This window comes from Melopsittacus undulatus, chromosome 5 (genome assembly GCF_012275295.1).
Source record: "Melopsittacus undulatus isolate bMelUnd1 chromosome 5, bMelUnd1.mat.Z, whole genome shotgun sequence".
In the NCBI taxonomy this organism is placed as follows: domain Eukaryota; kingdom Metazoa; phylum Chordata; class Aves; order Psittaciformes; family Psittaculidae; genus Melopsittacus; species Melopsittacus undulatus.
The window spans coordinates 7889450-7912661 of NC_047531.1; the positions used below are offsets into that span (position 1 = coordinate 7889450).

Sequence of the window (23212 nt, forward strand, 5' to 3'; positions counted from 1 at the left end):
AGCCTTCATCCTTGTCCTCAGTACAAGCTAGTACATTTCTGAAGCTTTTTCTTGCTTGCTTGCTTGCCACAAGTGGGTTTATTGTATGCCTAAAGCTAAAGTCCTTTGACGAGTTTTTTCTTCCTCAGGTTTAATTCTCAGGTGTCTCTAGCAGAGATGTGAAATACGGACAAACTTTCTAAAGCCAAGTGCTATGGAAAAGCAGAGCACAGAGGCTGGATTCCCCTGTCATGCACAGAACTGAGCCTTCCAGGTCAGGGTAGACTGTGGTTTTGCCACCATCTGTTGTGCCTGGGAATGCCAACACAATACTTGTCAGGACCAGTAACCTTACACAGTTTGCTGTAAAAGAAAACACTGTGTGGATTTTGGTTTTGGTCACCAGCAACTTCTGCTCTTACGTGAATTTGTATGTGCTTTCAAAAGGCCAATTTTAAGAACAAATTATATGGCAGGAGAATGCATAACACATGTAAGAAATTAGCTAGGCTTTTGGCTCTGAAATCTGTATTTGGGAGCTGACCAGGTTTTCGAGTTCTGACCCAGCAATATGCAGGTAACTTTGATAATCTTTTCTTTAAAGAGTGCCTAAAGCACTCCTAATAACCTCAGCACTGTAGGAAACTTACTCCGTAGATTGTCTTGTGTGTTTAGCAGCTGCTGGTGATTTTATTCACCGTGTATTTAGAGCAGATTCCAGTGAGCATATGAGTAACATCATGTCAGTCCTAGTTCTTTCGTTCTGACATCTCTTTTGGCTCCCGGTGCGATTTGGCCCCGTTTTCCTAAATGTTGATCCTGAGTCCAAATGTAACGTTGTGGGTGGTACATATGTCAAGCCCTAGTTCAGTGTTTTTGGACAGCAGTAGCATTTCATAATTCTTTTGAAATGAAAAGAAGAAATGAAGTTAACTGCAAAAAAAGATGCGGCTAGATCTAGCTGGGCACAAGCTCGCCTTTTCTACTCCTCCCTCAGCCCCCCTGATTTTCCATTTGGAAAAAGAGAGGTTTACGTGGCAGAAGCACTTGACAGTATTTAGGCTCATTCAGACGAGCAAGCTATAGCATAGCCTTTTCTTTATAACCTGTCTTGTCATGGCATGGTGGCCACTGAGACCTCCTGAGATGAAGATGGGGAGGGTGGAGGGTTGCAACCCTGTGTTTGTGGTTTTTAGAACAGTGAGCTAGGCTGAGTTATGTAGGTGGCTGACTAAGGCCATGCTGGCACTAGAAAAGCCAAACAACCCCCTCAGGTTTTCTGTATGTCTGCGTTTGATATACCTACTGCTGTACTGTATCTTTATATACAGTGCACTCTAAACAGCACACGAAGATATAAATGTGATTTTATTACAGAAAATCAAGTGAAATAGTCCAGAAGGTTGTAGCCTGTGTGAAATAAACACACGTATGAAGTACAGGAGGTTTCACAGGGCATAAATCAAAACGAACTTCATAGCTTCCTTCCTTCCTTCTCCCCAGTGCAGTTGCAGAGCTGGTGGCTGAAAAGCTGTCCTTCATCCTTCTCTTGCAGCAAACCACATGCTCATACATTATTAATTCTGTTTTGCTAGTACTTCAGGACATAGGTACCTTTCTAGAGTGTCTCAGGTTGCTTTTCAGAGCGCCTGTGCCAGCTCCACTGCTGTGGTTGCAGTTCTGCACATCGTTTTTGAAGTGCTCGTAATTTTTCAGGCAATAGCAACATCAACAGAATAAGTGTGCTTGAGATGAGTCTTGACACCCAAGTTCTGAGCCCAAGAGAGGATTTGCTGTGAGTAAACATAAACAAATCACAGTAGCCCTCTGGGCCTCCATCCCTCAGCTGGATAGCTTCAGGAGGTCATGGGCTAGCCAGCTGCCCTTCCTGATCTGCTGATGGAACAAGTTAGCTTCAGCCCTCGCAACATAGCCTCTTCCAGCATCCTTACACCGTTGTGTCACAGCTGAAGGCCCTAGAGACAGTGATCCTTACGGATAAAGATGCTGGACTTGGCAATGGGGACCATTCTTTTGAAGGACACCAGCCTAACTGATGCCTTTTTTCACCTTTTTTTTCCTACCTTTTTTATCTTCTTCCTAGAGCACAGTGTGAGGTGCTATGCAGAATATAAGGAAGGAGGGGAGAGAGGGAAGAGCCTATTTTTGGCTCTTACAGGAGAGTGTAAAGTGAGGGATTTGGTCTTAGGTATTTGTATTTAGCTTGCAGGTAACATAGTCTGTGGTTTTCCTTTAAAAAGGAGGTGTCAAATAAGTCACATCAATTTAGTCTTGTCTGCTGTTTGCAACAAATGTTACAACTTGAAAAGCCAGTAGGAATGGTTGTCTAGGCAGGCTTATGGTTTGAATAGTCATTCAACTGGTGCCCGACATAGACTCAGCTGGTACTCTCTTTCTTGGTGTCAGAGCACAACTGGCTTTATGCAGTGAATAGGAGAGTTTGGACTCATCCTCGAGGACATTTTGCCTCGGATCCCAGCACTGTAGCTCCAGCTGGAAGCTCTGGGGAATGTTCATGAGCAGTCAATTGAGAATGGTAAAATTCTTCCTCCACATTCAAATCAGGATATCCAAGTTGGTGATTGAGGCAGAGATGTTAACTATTCCCTGTTGGAAATAAAGGAAGGAACAAGAGCTAAGTCTATGACTGACTCATCCTTCTCAACAAAATGCTATTTCAGGATTTAAACATCAGGGAAATATTATCATGCTGGCTACTTGTAGTGATTTATGCCTTTTTTGTTTTGTTTGAGAGCTAATCCATTTGTCCTCCGCAGTACAAAATGCCATTCAAATGCCTTCACTGTATTGTCTCTTACAGAGATGCCCAAGCCCCAAGATACTCTTGCCCGCGTGGTCTCCCATGAGTCACCCACTGTGTGTAGCAAAGCTCACCTGGTTCTGTTTTGGGATTTCACATGTAGTAATGTTTTGTAGTACAGGAGCAGAGTCCTCCACACTGTTTTTTTGCTATGTATTTTGGTTGCTCTTCCTTTTCATTTTCTCTTCCCGGTAATGACTGGTAGGGCTGATACTAGTATTGGAGGGGAGGGGAAGTGTAAACGTGGGGCTTACATGTCCGTTCCACTCCCTTGGAAGCCTGAGGCTTGCCTGGGCGATGCGGCATGTATAGCTGTGTAATATAGCACCATTTATTGATCCCAGGCCTATGCTGTATTTTGGTGAAGCAGGGGGCAGTTCAATTACAATATAGGATTTCACCCTTAATTTTTAATTTCCTGCTGGTTTGTGTCGCAGCCTTAACGTTGCTTAAACCTGATCAAATGCGACTGCCCAGAGCTCAGGCAGCCAGCCCAGCTGGAGCGTTGTGCTGCAGCAAGGGGTGGTGGTGGCTGGCAAGCGACCTGCTGCAGAGCCTTCCCTCCTCCTGCCTGCCCTTCCACTTCAGAGGGATGCACTGATTCATACACTCAGGGGACGATCTTGGTATCACATCAAGGGCTTTGGGCAGGGGTGGGCCAGAGTACATGCAGGGAAAGGCTGGGAGGGGCAATTTTGTGGTATGAAGAGGAAGCATGTCCCTCTGGTGTGACGTAGTTTAACCAAAGAGGCTCCCCAGCACTTTGGCTCAAGCATAGGTTGTATAAACCACAGGACCCTATAGCCATCTATTTTATTTATTTATTTAATCTCACTGGCAAAGCTGCTCACCTTCTCACCTCATCAGTGTCAACAGCTGGATGTGTAATAGGTGGAATACACAGGCATGCAGTAAACAGAAGCAGAGTATGAGCATTTATTTCTCTTGTCTCTTGTCCATGGGAAAGCTGCTGTGAAACCTGAAATCTCTGACAACCTTGACTGCTGCAGTCAAGGTCAGATGAGCACTAAATGTCCTAAGACTCTCTGGCACATGAAGCTTGTCTTGGTTTAAGCAATCCTGAAAGGTGAGAAAAGGATTGGAGAGCTGTTTCACACTTCGACTGGGTCCACATTGTCTCATTGCTCACCGTTCCATGTTAACAGTGTGCGTCTGGTTATTGGTTAGTTTCGTAGTGGGTTTGGGGCTTTTCTGGTTGGTTGGTTGGTTGGGGCTTTTTTCCTGGCACTGTATTACAGTATAGCTGCTGCCATAGCCAACGATATCTTAACCTGATCAGGATGTTTTTCGAGTCCACCTCTTTTTCCTTGCAAGCAAGAGATTCACATGTTAGATATTTTCCTGTTCGATATTTTCATTTTTCTTGCAGTGAAATGGATAATTCTTTAGGGAAAATCTTTCCACAGAAAAATAAATTTCCATTTTGGTTTAAAGACAGAGCAGAGTCCCTGGGAAAAATAATGATTTTTATTCTTTTGTTAAATCACAGCCGCTTGTTTCAGGGCACTGGGTGACTAATTGAGTGCAAGCGTTATAAATTTTGTTTGTCCTCCCCCCACAGGGCATACAAAACCATTGAGGAAGATGACTTGAAGTTTCCCCTTATATATGGAGAAGGCAAGAAGGTGGGCACATTTGCTTTCCTCACACCAAAGGAAGAAGGAATTCTGTGCTGTTTACCACTCAGTTTAGCCTGTGGCAGTACAGTGTTTTCCACTCAGTATCTCTTTATTTTATCGTTTTGACAGCTTGAAAGAATATCTTGGTTCTGTCATAAATCAGTCTTGTGTCTGGGGGGTGGCAGGGAGAGCTCAACATACTAAAAAGCATTTTTATAGCAAACATAGTCATTTGCTGTTCAGTTTGCTTTTGGTTTTCTTTCCTTGTAAGTAGGCTACAATGAGACAGCCTTAAATAATTTACTTAAAATGTTCCTGGTTTCATTGTAAAATATAACTAGTAAGGATGAAGATAACAAAATACCTCATGTTACTGAAAACAAAGCAGGAGGATATTTAGTAGTGCTCTGAGATGCAAAACTAATTTAGGAAGGGAAGGGATGAGGACAGGATTTGGAAAGTATAACACCCCTTAACCATATCTTTTTCAGCTAGTGTACATGAACTCAATGTTGAATGTTTCTCATGTGGGAATGCTGATAGCTTTTCTTGAAAGGGAGAAACAAGCCATTCTGTTTGGGTGTACTTTGTTACAGCTCTGTGATTAAGAACAGTGAGATCATTAGTGCTGATCCCAGCAAGCTTAGCTGGATGCAGCAATAGGATCAATACAAGGACGCAGTGGTGTCAGTTTGCCGATATTGGTATGCTCGCTGTGTTTCTAAATAGTGCTCCCCTGCTGCATTAGGTTCTTATCTCAATGCAAAAATACACACTCTTCAAAATTAGTCCAAGTTTTGAAGGTTCAGACCTGCAGCTTATCTCTGGATTTGCTTAGGTTTATAATTATTTGCAAAATGTTTCATGCACTTCTCTTTAATTTATTTTCTTATTGCTTTATGGAGCCAGGGGTTAGCGAGGCAAAATAATTTTGAGTCAGTTGCTTGCTGTTATTGATGCTTTGAGCTCTCTTGTTCAGAAGCTGCTGCAGCTAAACTAGAATTTGGGGGAAGTGATATACACAGAGCAGAGAGTGAGGTTCCCCATGAGGCTGCCTGCCTGCTCAGTCTTTGGAGAAGTGTTAATGAAGAAGAGCCCAGCATCTCTTGGGAGACAGCTTATGTTGTAGAGGAAGGTGCTTAGGGAAGGAAGTGGTAGACCTAAGGTAAAAGCAGACCTGCCCTAGACTGGCTCTCCACAGAGTAGAGCACTGTGGTCAGTGCCTTTGTCACCTACTTGTTTAGGAATTTAAGGTGGCCTTTGGCACTTTTCCTTGGTGGGGGGAATATACAGCAGTATGTCAGTAGGAAGAGGCCACGTGTTTCTTAAGTGAGTAACTAGGCTCCTCATCCTTTTAATATAACCTGTTTACTAACATAATAATTTGCTGGAGGAATGTTCTCATAGACTGGAGTGGGATAGTGAGACATCTGGGATAGGTTTCCATAGTCCCAGTCCATTATACATGGTCATGGTCTAAGATGGGTGTACACAGTCTGGGATGTGGATGAATACAGATCTTTGAATAATAAGGGAGATGGAGATGACATGAGCATGACCAGTTTTGATTAGCTGTGTTAAATCTAGTGTCTGGAAGAGGAAAGGGAATTCATTCCCAACTGTAGCAGTTATGGAGTAGGAATGTTATTTCTTTCCTTATTGATAGACTAGATATTGATGCATGTGACAAGATTTAATCCCATTGCTTTTCTTTATTTCCAGGCTCGGGTTATGGCAACAATTGGAGTGACCCGAGGACTGGGAGACCATGACCTGAAAGTCCATGACTCCAATATATATATCAAACCTTTCTTGTCCTCGTCTCCTGAGGTAAAACAGACAAGGTTCAACTATCTGATTTGTGAGAGAGAAACAAACATATTTAATATGCTTATTTGTTCTTCCCAAATTGTCCATTCTAATTGTGGTCCAATCCAGGTAACATGCTGCCCTTCCCCAAGCTGCAGCATGTTAGTAACATCCACACAGTAAGAACATTGTAAGCTCCACAGCTGTGTGCCCTGACTCTTGTTGCTCCACATCCCTGGCAGAGCATTGATGCCTTCTCACTGCCTGGTCTATGGTTATCCCATAGCCTTGCTACTCAGTGTGATAGACACCCATTTCTCCCTACCTTCATGTGCTCCAGTTCCCCTTTAGGCCTGGATCATGCTGTTTTCACACAAGCTTAGGTGAATCTGTGTTCTCCGTAAGGGAACACTGGATGTCTTCCACAATAGTGTAGTATCCTACATTACACAGAGGATACCAGAACAACTCTTGAGCAGGAAAATGCCAAGAATAATTGAAAGAGGGCTTTCTGCTTCCATTTGTCTGCCCCTTCACCTTCAGTTTTTAGTTCTTTATGGTGGTTTTATGCAAACACCAAATAATGACAGAAATAGCAGTGCGCATTCCCGAATGATGGCATAATGAGGGGATTATGCAGTATGTGTGTTAGGTGTAGTTTTAAATGCCTCCATCATTTTTACTTGCCTTGCCACAAACAATTCCAGTGTTTGACCACCAGAGACCTTGCAGTGAACGATATCAAGCCTTCCAAAGGGATTTGAATGTATTTGTTAACAAGAAACATGCAAACCTCGCTTTTTTTCCCCCTCTCTAACTGCATTCCTGTTCCTATGTCAAGGAATAGATGCCACATTTTTTCCTAAAATATTAAGCAAGGGCAAACCATCTGATGACAGCACAAAAAGGAGGAGGCTTTGCTTCCATGTCCCAGATGCTTAGAGCTATCCACTGTCAACTAGCTTGCTGGAGTTGTAACCATACCCCATATTTGACCTGGAATTTATTGCTTGCTATGGAAGTGCGAGAGGATGAAAATACACAAATGATAACATACTGCTAGGAAAGAACAGAATTATGACATTAACCTTGCTCAGAATGGTTTTGAGGCTTTCAAAATACAACTTTAAAAAATGCTGAGGGATTCTGGCCCTGAAGAAAAGTGGGACATCTACAGACAGCTCCTTCTTCATGGTTCCTTGCTGTCAATCCAGTACCTTCCCTCTCCCCCTTTGAATGTGTGTTATCCCTCATCTGAGACCTGCTCCTGTTCTCTGCAGCCAGGCAAGCAGCAGCTCTGCCATCATCAGTGTTGATGGATTTGTTTAGTGCCAGCAAAATGATGCAATTCTACCTATTTATTTTTCTTTCTGGCATGCTGAGAGCCAGTGTTTCTGGGGTGCGTAATGGCTGCAGCACAGTATCTCAGCAGTATCATCTCTGCCAATTGCTGCTGCAGTATTTGTCTGTGTGTATAAACCAAAACTTCTCATGGGCTTTTCTGATTTGTATGGAATGTGTCTGTACGTGTTCGAGTTGTGGAATATGACATCCAGTTCATATGCTATCCACGTTTCAGGATCTCTTAACTGCTATGCAAAAGGGAAGCAAATTGGCTTTGTTTCCACATTCCCTTCACAGCTAAATTCAGCAGAAACGTACAAGGGCAGGAGGAGGAAAGACAGAGCACCAGCCACCTCAATTTAGAGATAGTGGCAAAAAAAGCCCTGAATTTTATTAGGAAGTAACATATGCTCCAACTTGCTTTCCATTGCACCTCCTTCTCCTAATCATTTCTTCCTTCTCCTCCCAGAGAGAACCCCAGTGCTTCATCTTCTCATGCTTTCCCCTGACTTGTTCTGTCCCTAGGCAGTGCACCTTGCACAGAACCGACATTAAGAAAGTGTCTTTGTGCTGCCATCTGGGAAGCTTGGCACTTGGAAGTAAAGGCAATGGCATCAAGCAGCAGTCGTATTTGGCCCTTGTGCCGCATTGGATTTCAAATTGTTTATATAGAGGTGGGGAAGCACAATGTGTGGTTTCCAGACCTGGAAAAGGGGAAGCACAGGAAATTAAGGCACACAGTGAGTCGTGACAGAGGGAGGATCCAAGTCCTTTGGCTTCTTTTTCTGTGCTGTCCTCTCCCAAGTTCAGGGCAACTTGGCAGCTTTTCAGAACGTTTACTTCCAGCATGACAAAGCTCTGGTATGCCATGTCCACCAAAACTTAGCAGAAGGAAAGGTAAGCAACCCTGAGACTACATCCAGAAACAGGCATTATAGAAGTGATTTGAGGGGGGTGTGAAATGATGCCTTGATAGAGTGCCAGGCTACAGGAGGAGAAGTCGTGTAGCCAAGACTGACAAATGTAATCAGGATTCAGTGGCTCAGCTGTTAGGAGACCAGATTTGAAGGACTTCTGCAGGTTGGTGAGCTCTAGAGAATTGAGCCTTTTGTAATGAACTGGAGGAGCACAAAGCAGGCAAGCCATGGCTGAGGCTCTCTGGCATGGAATTAAATATTTATTTTTCATAATGGAGCAGTTCATTTGAAAGCTTTCAGCAGGAAATTCTGCTTTTCCAAGCTCAGCAAGAGCCACCTTGTTGCAGCTGGAAAGCAGAATTTCATCCTGAAGTTTTCCAAAGGGTAGCTCAGCCATTTTGATGGGGTGAAGTGTGGCTCTGACAGCAGCATTTGGCCCTTGCCAGTGAGGAACCCTAAGCCAGCCACCATAGCAAATGATATAGGAAGGTAATGAAGGAGAACTTTTCTCGTTCCATTATGTTAGTAAAACCTTTCTGACAACTCCACAAACACGTCAAATGTTTCAGATTCACATCTGCCTTCTGGAGAAACCTTTAGGAACGACACCATCGCAAGGAACAAGCAAGGCGAATAGCTAAGACCTACTGTATGATCAAAGGGAGTCAAGGTGGTTTCGAGAAGTAAACATCACACTTTAGTGGCTTGAAGTCCTTCAGGGTTATGTCTACCAGAGAATTAAAGAAGAAATCATAATAAATGCAATAGATGGTCTTGCATGAGCACTTTGATTTCTCAGAAAACATTTGAGAAACTGTTCTGCATCACAGGTTATTAATATAAAAGATATGAAGCTGCAGACTAAGTGGAAAGTTGGCACAGTCTCCTGGAAATTGGCTAAAGGGCAGGAAACAAAGGGTGGCAGTAAAAAAGCTAAAAGGAGATTAATTGGTGAGTGCTGCAGGGAGCAGTGTTGGGACCCGCTTTTTATTATTTACATATAAATTACTTGGAGGGTGGTATTGAAAGATCGCATCGTTTGCCAGCGCAGCAGCGCTGGATAACACTGCGCATAAAAAGGGACGATACAATTAAGAAAGGGCTTAATTTATTGAAGTAGCCGAGCTGATCAATAGTGCAGGCGAGTGAATGCAGGCTGTTGTTTGGCTCCAATTCCCCCCGGGCTGGCTGCTGAGGAGCGCACCTCAGGTGGCTGCAGGCTCGTGTGTCACTCTGTTGTGAACGGTTTTCCAGCCGCAGGGAATGGCGTTGGCTGCCTCTTCAAAACAAGCTCCTGCGCCTTCGCAGAGCTTCTGTGGTCCCTTTAGCATCCAAACACAGGGTTTGGCCAGTGGGTAGATCTGTTTGAAATGTAAATATAAAAGCAGCCCACCTGTTTGTTTGTTGCTTGCCCGGAGCGTTTTTCGCAGTGCTTTTGACTGCATGGAAGTGAGCAATATGAGAAACAAAGATCTGGATTGAAGAGAGGCATTATGTGACAAACTGCATAACGCGTGTTCAGAAAGATGTGTGTGACTGTGAGCTCTAGCAGTGTGTTATCTGCTCATAGCTATCAGCAGCCATCTGTAAGTACCAGTCAGGATAAAATACAGTGTAACCCAGTGCTTATTGTCATGGATGTCTGTGCTGCTGAGGTTCTGGTGCTCCTTCCTTACAGTTTCTTTACATTTTCTGGTTACTAAAGTCAAGTTTAGCTGACTTAACAGGTCCACTGCTTTATATCAATGAAGACATCAGTGGATGGTAAAAGCATGGTGACCAGACTGGGTTCTTTTAAGGCCTATGCCAGTGATCCAGAGAGATGTTGAAGAATAAGAAAGTCGGACAGGGCAGTACAGAAGGGGCTGGTAGGCTGGCTGGGGGTTGCAGACAGTATGCAAGGCAGAGGACAGAACACGAGTAGCCCAAAGCATTTTGGGCAGAGGTCACAAGTTCTGTGGGGCAGTGCCAGGACTGACAGAAGGAACACTGTCTGGCTGCAGAAGGAACAAGTTGTAAGGGGAAGACTGTAGATTCAGGGTGGAATTGCTAGGAAATCTGTCTAGCATGCAGCACCAGTTAAGGAAACCTCTGTACTACCAGCCGGTGTCTGGTCAACCATCATCTGCACTAGCAGGGCTATGAAATACTGTTTTGCGGTGTGTACAGCTTTGTGCAAACTTACCTTACAGGCAGAATGTCATTTAAAGCTCCCTGTTGTTTAGTGTCCTGAAATACAGGCCTTTTCTGTACAGCATCTGTGGAGAATGCTGTGGGGTATTGCACAAGGTGGGGATGTGTGGAGTGGATGCTCAGTGAGCCTTGCTGGTCTAAGCATCTGTTACACATGTCCTGGTGGTGCTGCCCAGCCTGTGTGCCTCTGCTGTCACACTGCTCCGTGTCCAGCTGAAGGCACATGTCGCTAACTGCAAGAGACCCTCATTGACCCAACTAAGAGCTAGAACAAAGCTGCTAGCAGAAAAAGTGAAGGGTTAGGAGCTGGCTTGTGTCTGTGCCTGGGCAAGGTGCTCTGTGTGCATAACCTGGACAATAGACTGGGCAGCTCTAAATTAACTTGTCAGCCACATACTGAAGGCACCTACAACTGTATTCTACACATCTGAGTAAAGATAATAACAGCTTTTTCTTTCTATGTGGACATGGCTGCCCTAATGTGTTGCTGCTGTGGTAACTGGAAGGCAGAAAAAGCTGCGTTTCAGTGAACGTTCTGTTACGTATCCAACTGGTCCCTGTATACAAGAATCTTACCTGAAGTTGTCCCTGACTTGCCTCCTGCAACATTGGCCCTCTCTTTTCCTTAGGCTGGGAACCAGCCTAGCACGGCTTACTGATCACCCCACTGCCCTTCTCTGCACCTCTTCTGAGGTTTTGTTCCTTCAAATGGCACCCCTTTCTGGAGGTGCTTACAAAGCTTTTGCTCTTAGGACATAAATACCGTGTTCCCAGATTGTCCATAAGATCAGTGGTTTCATTTTCTTTTTCCTTTTCCCCAAAAAACTAAACATGATCTTGATAAAATGGTCTGTCCTTGGTCTTGCTGTAGCATTTTGACATGTGGATTGGCTGCAGGTAGCTATGACAAGTTTCTTATCTGCCCAAGTAGCATTTCTCAGTGAGACAAGATTGTTCATTTCAGGAGGATTCAGAGCAGTGATGCATGGTCTTGGTTTCCTGCCTTCTCCCCCACCAATGCTGCGAAAAAAGCTCTTGTGTAAAGTGTACTTTGCCCAGGTGGGAAAGCTGTGGTAGGTGTGTTTTTCCTAGCGCTGACATTCCAAGCTTGGTCATCCCTATTAGGGGCTTGCTGCTGAGTGCATCCCTGAGCATTAACCCCAACGCTCTCTCAAATATTTGCCTGTACCCAAGAGATCTGACCAGAACATGTCCTGCTCACTGATGGCTGTGTCAGTCAGCTTACCCTCCGCAGTGATTTCTGAGTTGAAAGCTTGGGCTCTTAGAAGCTGAACTAAATTCTGGGAGATGGGGACTCTGACAGCTACTGGTTTCTGTGCAGTGGGCTTGAGATGGGGTCTGTGCTGCATATAGGCATTTTTGCTGTAACAGTATTCCCACTCAGTTTGAATAAGGAGATACGCTTTAATGAAGAGAGTATCTTGCCTTGACTCTAATCCTCTCCAAAGTCCTTATTCATCTGCTACCTTAGATAATGAAGTGAAGGTTACATTTTACAAATGACCTTCTTGTGCTTTTGAGTAAAAGGCGAACAAGTAAGGATTAGCAGTCAGGTCTAGGTGATATTTTTTTTCCTCTGGTACTGGTTGCAGTCCCATAAAATCATAATTACATTAAAAGGTCCAGGCATTTTATGTGCATTGCCTGCTCCATGGCTCCTAAGGGAAAATGCACCATGAGGGAGAATAAAACAGCTCATATTTTCTATTTATGCCAAGTGCTTGTCCTGACAAATCTCCCAACTGCCGCTGCTGTTAGTGGAGCCCGAGGCTGGAGCAGGGTGCGTGACGAGGTGCAGCGTTTCCAAACTTCAGTACAGATGATCGTTTCCTCCTGTCTGCCTTGCCAAGGTTGTCACACTTCTTCTTTCAAACTGGGGTTGTTGCTGTGGTAATTGAAGTGCTCGGTGAGTGCTTTGTAACAGCTCCCCATCGCAAGCTGGGAATTGCAGGCAGTTTGTCAGCTGGAGTACAGCGTGTGCTGGAAGGAGAAGTTACGCTGAACTAAAGGCGCAGTGCTCATTTCAAACACTTGCCATGGCCTTTGCTCGTATTCTGTCTCAGCTGATGGCCTCCCAGCATCCCCGTGTCTGCCCCCTCCATTCCCAGCTTTCCCCAGCCTCATCGGGAAGAGGACAGTGGAAGTTGTGCCAAAATGAGGGAGTTACAGAGATGCCAGTAAGGTGAAGCCAGTGGGCACTTTAACAGTGTGAATAAGCTCAGGGGGTCACTTGTGTGCAGATCTTGAATCAGCCTTCTGATTCAGACTCCTTACAGATACACACAGCTGAGCAATTTCTCTCCATTTCATGGAACTGCTCACTTGCTCAGGCGTAATCCTTGAGTGCAGCAGCTGCCTCAGGTCTGGAAAAGTAAATGCGATGCCGTCTGCCACACAGGCATTTCCAAACATGCAATTTATCTGACAGAGGTAAATGGGTCTGGACAAATAGTGAAAACAATTATTTGTGAATATTTTATTAGAAAATATCAAAAATTCATCAAATAAATTATTCAGCTTCCATCTGACGAGCCCTGCCAATGATAGGGAAAAGCCTCACATGCTGAAACCAGGCTGCTGAGTGGGGGAGGCTTCAAGTGCTGCTGGCAACAGGCAGCACAGTGCTTTGCAGCCTAGCTTAGGAACACTTGCATCCATCCCAGCTGGATCAGCACCGGAGCCAAGGCAGGAGGGGTTGCTCTCTCAAGGTCTAAACTGGGGACAGACCCTAGCAGTGCCGTAGGAGAGGTATTTCAGTGCCCTGCCTGAACCTGGTAACGCACAACCAAACTCAGCAAGGTTTTACAAGCAGGTCTGACAGACTCCTCCTTCATGGTTGTCTCTTTGGTGTTTTCCTTTTAGGTTAGAGTCTATGACCTCTTGCAGTATGAGCATGGGCCAGATGATGTGCTGATCCTAGCTACTGATGGACTCTGGGATGTGCTGTTAAATGAAGAAGTGGCAGAAGCTGTCACTAACTTTCTACCAAACTGTGACCCTGATGATCCCCACAGGTTCGTGCTCATCTCTGATTTTCTATCCATGCTGCAGGAAGAGTGCTTTCTGGTAACGTATTTTTGTACTAAGTATGATATGAATAGCAGTCAGTAAACACGTAATACTTACAAAAAGACATTTGTTGGATGGAGCCCCTACAGCAAACGTGGAGGTTTAGGGGGGGTGTGAGTGGTCTGTTGTAACTCAGAATTGACAGCTTTCAAAGGAGTACTTGTGGGATCACAGTATCTTGGCATGGGATCCATATTCATTGCTATACAAGGTTCTGTGGAAACTGTCAAGGCTGCAGTCTTACAAGAGCAATGCAGCACATCTCTGTGTCCAGCAGTTACAGGTTTCTACGTAAGTCTTCCCTGGATAGTCCCTTAACACTAAGATTATAGATCACGGGCATCTCTCTCTCTCTCACGCTGTATATATAATGTGTGTATGTATAAATACTACATGGTCCACTCATTCCTGGTCATGCTGCAGCCTTTAAATCCACCTTCAGTAGGATTTAAATCCACCTCAGTGCAACCAACTGAGGACAGTTGTGGTGACAAGTTTGACTCTGTTTCATTTAGTTGGATTCTGTTTCATTTCACAATTCTGACCTACCTTGTCTTCTTTATTTTCCTCTCTTTACCACCTCTTACTTGATCAGCTTCTGTCTTTAAAACATACCATCAAGCAAACAAACAGGTTTCCAAACAACCAGCTATGGCACTGTCTGCCTTGAGTGAGTCTATCTGCTGCCGAGTTCAGTGTCGGCATGAATTAAAACATTAGGCTAGAGATCAGAAGTCTCTCACTTGTAAAAGGGAGGACTGTGAAAGTGGAAAGAGCTTTATCCTTCCCTAGGGACTGTTCTGGAAGGGAAGTGTGTGTTGCTGCTGAATTCAGGCCTGGCCATCGTTGTCTTCTGCTCTCGCTCTGGGTTAAGAGTAGGGAAAAGAGCTCTAATGCATCCCCAGTTGGCCTGCATGAAATGGAGTTTCAGAAATAAGCTCTGTGATATCTCAGCAGCCTAGTGAAAACACACAGCATGGAGTGAGAGCTCAAGCTACAGTTGTTTAGATGTGGCAACTCATGAGAACATGGGAAAACCCATCTCAAAATGCTTGTTGTTTCTCATATTTCTAAGTGGTCACCTTCACAGACTCAGCCCTGTTCTCCATCAGCAAACAAGGAAGATAACTGGGTATGGACATCCTGACAGCCACTTGGGCTTTAAAGTGAGAACAGCTCCAAAGTAACTCACAAGCAGTATTTTCTTGCCCTGACACTTTGAAAGTGAGAACTGAGAACTTGAAAAGAGGTTTTGCTGCAAGCTCTCGATTGTCAAGAGAATGGATGATTAGTATGAAGCTGCAACTCTGGCTTCCCTACCTCCCTGCACTGTAGAATCATAGAATAGTTAGGGTTGGAAAGGACCTCAGGAGCATCTAGTTCTAACCCCCCTGCCATGGGCAAAGAGGTGATATGAATGACAGCCAGTGTCTATTTCAGGAAGACATGAAGTGTCTCTGCCTTCTCTCTGGATCAGGCAGGATTAATGGGCCTCACTTCCAAGGCATCTGGCACTGTGCTATGCAGATATGCCATCAATTTAAGGTAGGGGTAGATGACCTACCCAGTGTACTTCTGGCTATGCCCTAGCACTGTTCAGAGGTGGCAGGGAGCTTTTGCTCTCATCTCTGCACCCTTGAGTCTCCTCTTGCAAAGGCACCTGAGAAAATGTAATACCTCTGCCCTGCCTCCATTCTTATCTAGTAATTGGGAAAGTTGGCTCTTCCTACTGTCCTCTCTGCTCCTGTCTGTTGTGAAAACAGTCTGGGTATATCGTGCCTGTCTTGTTGCTTTTGGTCTTCCCAAAGCTGGTGATAGCCACCACACAGTAGGTGTGCAGTAGGAATGGGAATTCTTTGATCTTTGTGACGTGTTAGGTGAGTAATTTTCCATCCATTATAAAGCACTCATATAAATCAGAGACACTGAAAGAAAAAGAGATTTTCGTTGTTTCATTTAGATTTGTTTGTTCTGATTCAGCCCCTGTAACTGCAGGGGATTAGTCCCTGTTTGTGCCAGCGTGAGTATAACACACTCCAGAATTGGGTGGGCCTGCTGTAATATGAGTTAGAACAAACACATTTATTGGTGTTTGACCTACTGGTCGATGAATGGACATCTGAATTAAAACTTAATTTGTTCTTTTAAGTAACTTTGTGCCAGGTCATTTAGAGGCTTACAAATAGTGGTGCCAAGATACTTCTCATGCCAGCTTGCAAAAGGTAATTAGAGCAGTCCCTCATATAGTTTGCAATGATATTTATGAAAATTACCTTTGTGGAATTGCTCTTGCGGCTTGGTTGTAAAGAATATTTAAAGGGTTTAAAGTACTGTGTGAGAGGTTTTATGTAATTACTTCACAGTGGTCCAAATGAGGTATAACTAATGAATTTACAATAGCATAGCAGCTCAGACTGTGGAGCTGCATTCATTCCTCTCACCAGTCAGTGCCAGGAAAATCTTGTTTGCTGTATTATCAGTGTTATGTTTAAAGGAAATGTTATCCCAGAAACTGTCAGGTTCTGTGACGGGTGTAGTGACATAGTCTGTGGTGAGGTGATCGGCTGAAAATGTGAAATCTCTAGGGATGTAGAAAGCTTGTCAGAATGTAAGAGACTTGCCCCACGGGTTTGGTAATGCTGTGGTGTTCAGGAGAACCTACCTGTGAAGCAGACTGGATCTGCCTGACCCAGTAGCCTACTTACTCCCTGACAGCAGCATATTTAAGGAGAAGCCAAAGCTGGAGAGGAAGATTTTAGAGCTGCAGAGTACTTATCTGTTATGTAATTAGCTCTTTGTGGGAACAATAGCTCTCCCATTTGAATTAGAAGTCATTTTATAACCTGATGAGTAAGAGCTTACAGCCTTGGCTGTGCTCTTGGGATTCTCTCCTGTTGCTATTTACTGTCAGAACTGCGAGTGTTTTTTACACACAGAAGAATATCTTTGAATCTTGTCAAACATGGCATTTGCCTGGACATTTCAAAGTACAGGGAGAGGGAAGTCCTGCAGTGTCTTCATCCAGCCACACAGACAGAGCCTCAGGGGATGTGGGCAGTGGGTGATGGGCACAGATCAGATTAGACAACAGTTCCTCTGCAGTAGCTGTGGTAGAGGGAAGAAACAGGGCTGGAGCTGGATTTCTCAGCCAGCTCATCTCTATGAGTATTGTGGCAGACAAGAGAATGAAGGGGACCCTGCATGTAGAGCAGGTGTAGCAACACCCTGCTGCTCCCCATACATCATCCTTCTGAGGAGGTGGGAAGAATGAGAAGCATGACTTTTGCCCACTTCCTTCAGCTGCAGTTCCGTAGGTTTGCACACTGACATTGGGAACCTCTTTCTTATCCTCCCTCCTGTCCTTTCTCATCCCCTCTTGCTCTCTCTCTCACACAAGCCAGAGAGATTTATGAGGATGCTGGGGAGTTGCTCCACCTCTGCTGGATGTGAGAATCATAGAATCATAGATAAGAAGCTGCTCAGACAGCAGCACATTTCCCCCCGCTGTCACCATTTCTCCTGCCCTGCTTTCACTGATCAATACTGAAAGCTTCAGCAGAAGAACACACACACACACAAAGCATATATATTTATTCTTAAAACACAAAAGCTGTAACCCAGTGAGGCTGTTCATTAGGAGGAAGTTAATACTTTAAAACTACTTCAGCAGTTCTCTAATGCTGCGTCAACAGCTGAATCCCAAGTTCACAGCACTGGAGAATAAAACATTCAGTAATGGACTGCTGCTGCTATTCATCTTCAGGTGCAAGAGACCCTATCTCCTCTAGTGCCAAGGTGAACAGCATCACTTCAGTTCAGCTTTACACAAGGAGATAACTTACCTCGCTGCTGTCTTTACCTGTTCCTTTTCCTTGCTTGGATGTGCTGGTTTTCCTGTGTATTTCACAGACTGTCTATGAGAGAATTTCTGGTTTATTAAAATTCCCTTGTTTTTATCTTGTCTTCTCCAAACATTAAGCAGCAAAAGCTTTACACAGTCAAGAGCAATATTCATTCCTTTGTATTATTTAGATGTGAGGAGCCCTTGCTAATTAGAAAAAGGAGGAAGGCAAAGTTTTCTCACAGAATGATGGGTGTTTTCTTCTCTTAAATTCTGACAATAGCTGAGAAATCATTGGAAAAGATGTTCTAGCCAAAATTCACTCAGCATCAGACATGCTGTGAATAAATATTCCAGTTTCTTGCTTGCCACGTGGAGTCCTTTTGTTCCTTAGCCCTGCATCTGATTTGGGGATTTGGGAACTGGGGAGTGCAAGTATGTGTGTTTGGGTTTTATTCCCCTTAGAAAATACAATTTCATGTTGCATTAGGACAGTGCATGCAGAGCTGTTTGTCACATCCTGCTGTTAGAGCTCAAGGTCCTTGGTACAGACTTCTCTTGGAGTATGCAGACAGTGTGCATGTGGGTATGGAGGCTTGTGTGTTACAGTTCATGCCTTGGGCCCTTCTCTTATTGCTAAAAGTAAATCTTCTGTCAAAACTAGTGAGGGCTGGAAATGTTATTACTCAGTACCATTAGGAGCAGGGGGTGCATTGCTTCTGTACAACAGAACTTGGATTTAACATCAGACCTTTTGAGTAGTCAAATGTTGGTCCATTTTCCTTGAAGAAATTTCTCTAACAACGCAAATAATTCTATTCCTGGTTCAAAGGAGTCATTTTAAGGCACTAAATGATAGCAGCAGAACATAATTGGTTTGGTTTTTTTTCCTTTTGTTATGCCCAGAGAGTGATTGAAGTATCTACTAATAAAAACTACCATTTGATAATGCAATTTTGGGGTTAGAACAATCCTTGATACTCAATAAACTCTTCCTCCCAGCTTCTGGAACTGTCCTTTCCTATTCTTCAGATGGGAGCTGGGCAGATCATCCTTAGTCAAGGATCCTCTTCTAGAAAATGAGGTCTTGAAATGTGAACCTTTCTTGTCCTGCCTGATTTCTGGGAACTTCAGAGGTGTGTTTTGCCTCTGGAGGCCTGCATCATCTCAGAGGTTGTTACATATATAATGCTTAAAGTAAAGCACGGGCAGGCACAGTATTGAACTGTTTGGGTTTTTCTTGTCAGTTTTCTAACTGTTCAGTTAATTTTCCATTATCAAATCATAGAAAATCTTGTCTCCATCCAGCCACATTCCAAACGTCTCAGCCAGGTGTTGGGCTGACAAAGAAAACCATGTGACAGTAACTGTTCACCCGTAATCAGATCTCTTTCAGAAGCTTCTTGGTACACAGATGTGTTGATCTAGGGGCAGCAGGTAAAATGATGAGGGAGAACTTGTCAGAGCACATGACAGAGCACCGTCTGTGCACCACTTTTGGACTCTGACATGCTTCTGCCACCAAGCAGCATCTGTTCTTTCTTCAGGATAGAGAATAACTCCCATAGACCCATCAGTGCTCAGCCCAGCACAGGTTGGGAGTTCTGAAGCAACGTGAAACTTGGTATTTCACTAAGTTAAGCACATGACAATTCACATTCACACAATTTCCATTGAACTCATAAATGTGAAAGAACCGTGGGACTCTGTTAATCTGGCTGTATTAACTGTAAGTTCACTTTTCCACTTTCAGAATAGAAGAGGTTTAAAAATCATTCCTGTGGTCAAGGAAAATAGACAAGTTAGCCTGCTTGGTTTAAAGTGTCATTTGGGGGTTATTTTTAGTGCTGTTTTACTTGCTTTCAAATGACTTTGTTAAAGCTTGTCTCTAAAATAGTTGAGCTGTGTTTACCTTCAGGTGTGTCAGTTTACAAGGGTGTAGTTCTTAGCAGCAGATAGTGTTATTTGCTGGTGGTGGGGTCCTCAGCTTTTCAGACTACTCCTAGAAAGCGAATTTATTAATGCAAAAGTGTTTAATATTTTTGCTGAAAACTGCTGAAACCAGGTACCCAAATGACCAGTGATTTTTGATGGATTGGTGCCTGTCAGATACCTTTAGATTCTGATGCAGGAGCTGTTGCTGAACTGGAAGGGGTTGCCTTGTGGGCATGCTGTGGTTTGCGTTTCTCCTGCCTGTTTCTGAAACCCAGGGAAACTTGTCCTGGTAGGTCCCAACAGTGAATGTGGCAGGCTGTAAAAACCCACGTTCCTCACGAAGAGGAGCACTCCCTGCCTCTATTCTGCCTTCTCCACAGGTACACGCTGGCGGCGCAGGACCTGGTGATGCGAGCCAGGGGAGTGCTGAAGGACCGGGGCTGGAGAATATCCAACGACAGGCTGGGCTCTGGAGATGACATCTCTGTCTACGTCATCCCCTTAATACACGGGAACAAGCAGTCATGAAAGTAGCATCAAGAGTGGTTATAGGATGAGGATCTTTCTGGAAAGGGCCTGTAAGAGACAATGTGATTTTGGTGATCTGACCAGGACACTTGCGATTGATGTAATCTATTCAAACTAATGCTGGAGGGGTATTTTTCTGCCCAACGTAGGGCTCTGCACATATACTGTATAAGATAAAGATAACCCTTAAGGTTACAATTTCCCTATAGAAATGGTTTTGGTGCTTAACAGGAATGGGATTTAAATGCTGCTAGCATATTATGGATTCTGTTATCCCTCCAGGTGGGGAATTTACTTTCTTTCTCAGTTTACCATGTAGCTTGGAAGAGCCATTTCAGTTGTGAAAGTAGAAGTGGGCATCAGAAGCCAAGGAGGCTCCTGAAATCCGTCCCCAGATATTCAGAGGGTGACCTGGGTCACATCTCATTTAAAATACCTATATATACGTGTATGAGACTCAAGAGTTTTCTTCTTTCCAAAAGTTGCATTCATGACTTAGCTATGGACAACTTCAAACTTGTGTAATCCTTCGAGCCTCCGTTTTCCTCTCCCGTCTCTTCTTCAGTAGACTATACTCCTGTATTTTAGTAGGAAAACTGAAGTTGTTTTCAGTGTGACTATGCCTGTTTACTGCAGCTAAAACAGCACCTGCAAAATTGTCCAGGAGAAATAGGTCACAGTCCCGTATGGCAAGATTTATTCTGGTGTGAAGAGTTATTTGTCAAGATTCCCTGGTGTGTGTATACCATGATTCTACAGAGCACGCAAACTCAGCTTTATGTGATGTTTACCTGGAGGCTGTGGTTGGGATCAGAGACTTGCATTCATTGAATGGTTCTGCCTGCTTTATCCTGTTGGAAGAATCCCTGACCATACAGCTTTTGCATCGGTTGGGATTCATGAATTTATTTGGGCTCCTGAGTGTGTTTTTTAGTTGGATTCCTACTTCAAGTGGTGGTATTGTTGTCGTTACCAATTTGGATTCCCAGATAGTGATCTATTTAAAAGTCATTTCATGTCTTCCTGCGTCACTTATTATTCACTATACATTTGCCTGCTTGACTTAGTGATCAGAAAGCTTGTAACTTTCTGTCCTCTTGGTACTGAGGACTGCAGTCAAGGATCAAAGTATCCTTGTGATAGATACAAGCCCTTGGTTAGCTTCAGCAGCTTTTTTCCTAGCAGTGATGAATCAATTTAAATAAAACCTGAGTAAAATATTATCAGAGTGAAAGCAATAGTCCAAGAGAGAGAAAAGAGAATGACTCTGCAGCTTAACCTGGCTGCTGGGTCTTCAAGCCAGTACTTCACTGGCAGGAGTTGAAGAGAAAACAAAACCAGAATGTTCTATCATAGGCAGTTACATCGGCTGGGGAGCCAAGGTCAACCATCTGCCCCCAGCCTTTGGAGCTGCTCATTTAGTTTGTACTTTGATAGCCAGAAGACAGGGAACTGGCATAATTGTAGGGCACTGACTAGGCAGCTCACAGATGTTGCCTCCTTTCTGGAGGAGGATGAGGATGCTGTGCCCTTCGCAGACTTTCTCCTTAACAGGCATGACCTGGAGCTCACTAGTTTTGTAACTTACCATGTGCTGTGTAAGCATCCCATAGCACATGTGCAGTGTAGCTGCCCAGATGCTTTATTTGATTGCATCTGGAAGTACATGTGCAACGGTCTCGGTGTGTTTAAACTACCCTCACTCTAAATCTCTACACCCAGTAGGAGTTTCAGGCTGAAAGCAGGCAATGCAGAGGGTGTAATGGCTCAAATGTGCAGCAAGCTGCATGATTTTAGCCTGAAAACTCTGCCATGCATTCCCCAGGGCCTGCATGTGATAAAGCTATGCAGAACATGGATGCTTTGTATTCTAGAGCTTCAGCATAAATCAGTGGCATATCTGATTATGTGTTGTCATGCTTTATCTCTTCTTTCCCTATTTTATTTTCCCCTTCTTTTTCTGTGTGCAGCTGGGTGAAAAGAGAGGTTTGGAGTCTAGGGTATTTTCACATGGCCCCTTATGTTTTGAAGTTTAAGCAAGAGATCTTCTCTTGCTCTTTTTTTGGCCTAATAAACTTGTAAACATGCTTTTCATGCTCTGTGTAACTCCTCTTGTCTCTTCACAAATGCAGTTGTGTAGTCCTCTAGCAATTCAGTTCCTCTTCCACAGAGAAACTAATGCCTGCAATTCCAGCAGAGTCATCCGAACAGCAAGGAAGCTGGTGCTTGCTGGCACCAGCCTGAAGCCTGAGTCAAATATTTCAGTGCTCACACATGGTTAGTCTTCATCATTTGGTAACGTGGTTGTCAACACACACGCCAGTCATTATAAAACCACCGAGTACAATGTGGTGGCAATATATTTCCAGTGTAGGGTTTGCCAGTATTTCAAAGTGAAACTTCAAGGCAATGGAAAATGCACCTTCTCACTCAGGGGTGGTTTTAAACGTACCTCTGGGCAGATGGGTTGGCAGAGTGCATGACTTGGTGGGAGCAAACTGGCTGGTGAGTTCTCAAAGCAAAACCTCATGGGTGCTGCTATGGTTTTGTGAATCAGCCTCCACTAAGCTTGCTGTTCATTTGAGGTATTGCCATCAGTCAGCCTGCTCCTCTGCAACTAGACCCAGGTTGAGTTATGTTAGCTTTCAGGCCTCTCCTGGAAAGGGCAGAAGTACAATATCAGCACTTGATATCAGTTAGCATCAATTAATAAATTCTGAGAACTTGAAAGGATAATAAAAGTTTCCTACTCACATGTATGTGACTGAAACTATGCTGTGATGCTTTTTGTTTTGCTTTTTTAAACGGTATCTGTTACACGTTTACATGCTTTCCTCATTAGAGCATCTCTGGTATGCTGTGGTAGCACTTGGGCTTTCACTTCTATCTGCTTTCTTACGTGCCTGCACTGTGTCTGTGCTCTGCTTCAAGGTGTGACATAAATACATATACACACCAAAGCCTCATGTAAATAGGAGGTAGGAGTCATTTATTGAGGGGGTATTGTGAGAAGCAAGAACAATTAAAAGCATTTCCAGTTCCCTTTACAGGTTGAATTGTATGTGGGGTCACAGCATTAGAAGCCACTGGTGAC

At 44.0% G+C, this 23212-nt stretch overlaps 1 protein-coding gene across 1 annotated transcript in view; it reads left to right on the forward strand.

The window, feature by feature from the left end:
• The window catches only part of PPM1H (protein phosphatase, Mg2+/Mn2+ dependent 1H), a 131879-nt gene extending 109667 nt beyond the window's left edge, over positions 1–22212 (forward strand). Inside the window, exons 7-10 of the mRNA XM_005148064.3 lie at positions 4404–4467; positions 6184–6291; positions 13608–13759; positions 19971–22212. Coding sequence (XP_005148121.1) covers positions 4404–4467; positions 6184–6291; positions 13608–13759; positions 19971–20118 — 472 coding nt within the window. The 3' untranslated portion in view covers positions 20119–22212. The remainder of the gene's footprint in view (positions 1–4403; positions 4468–6183; positions 6292–13607; positions 13760–19970) is intronic.
• The last annotated feature ends 1000 nt before the right edge of the window (positions 22213–23212 follow it).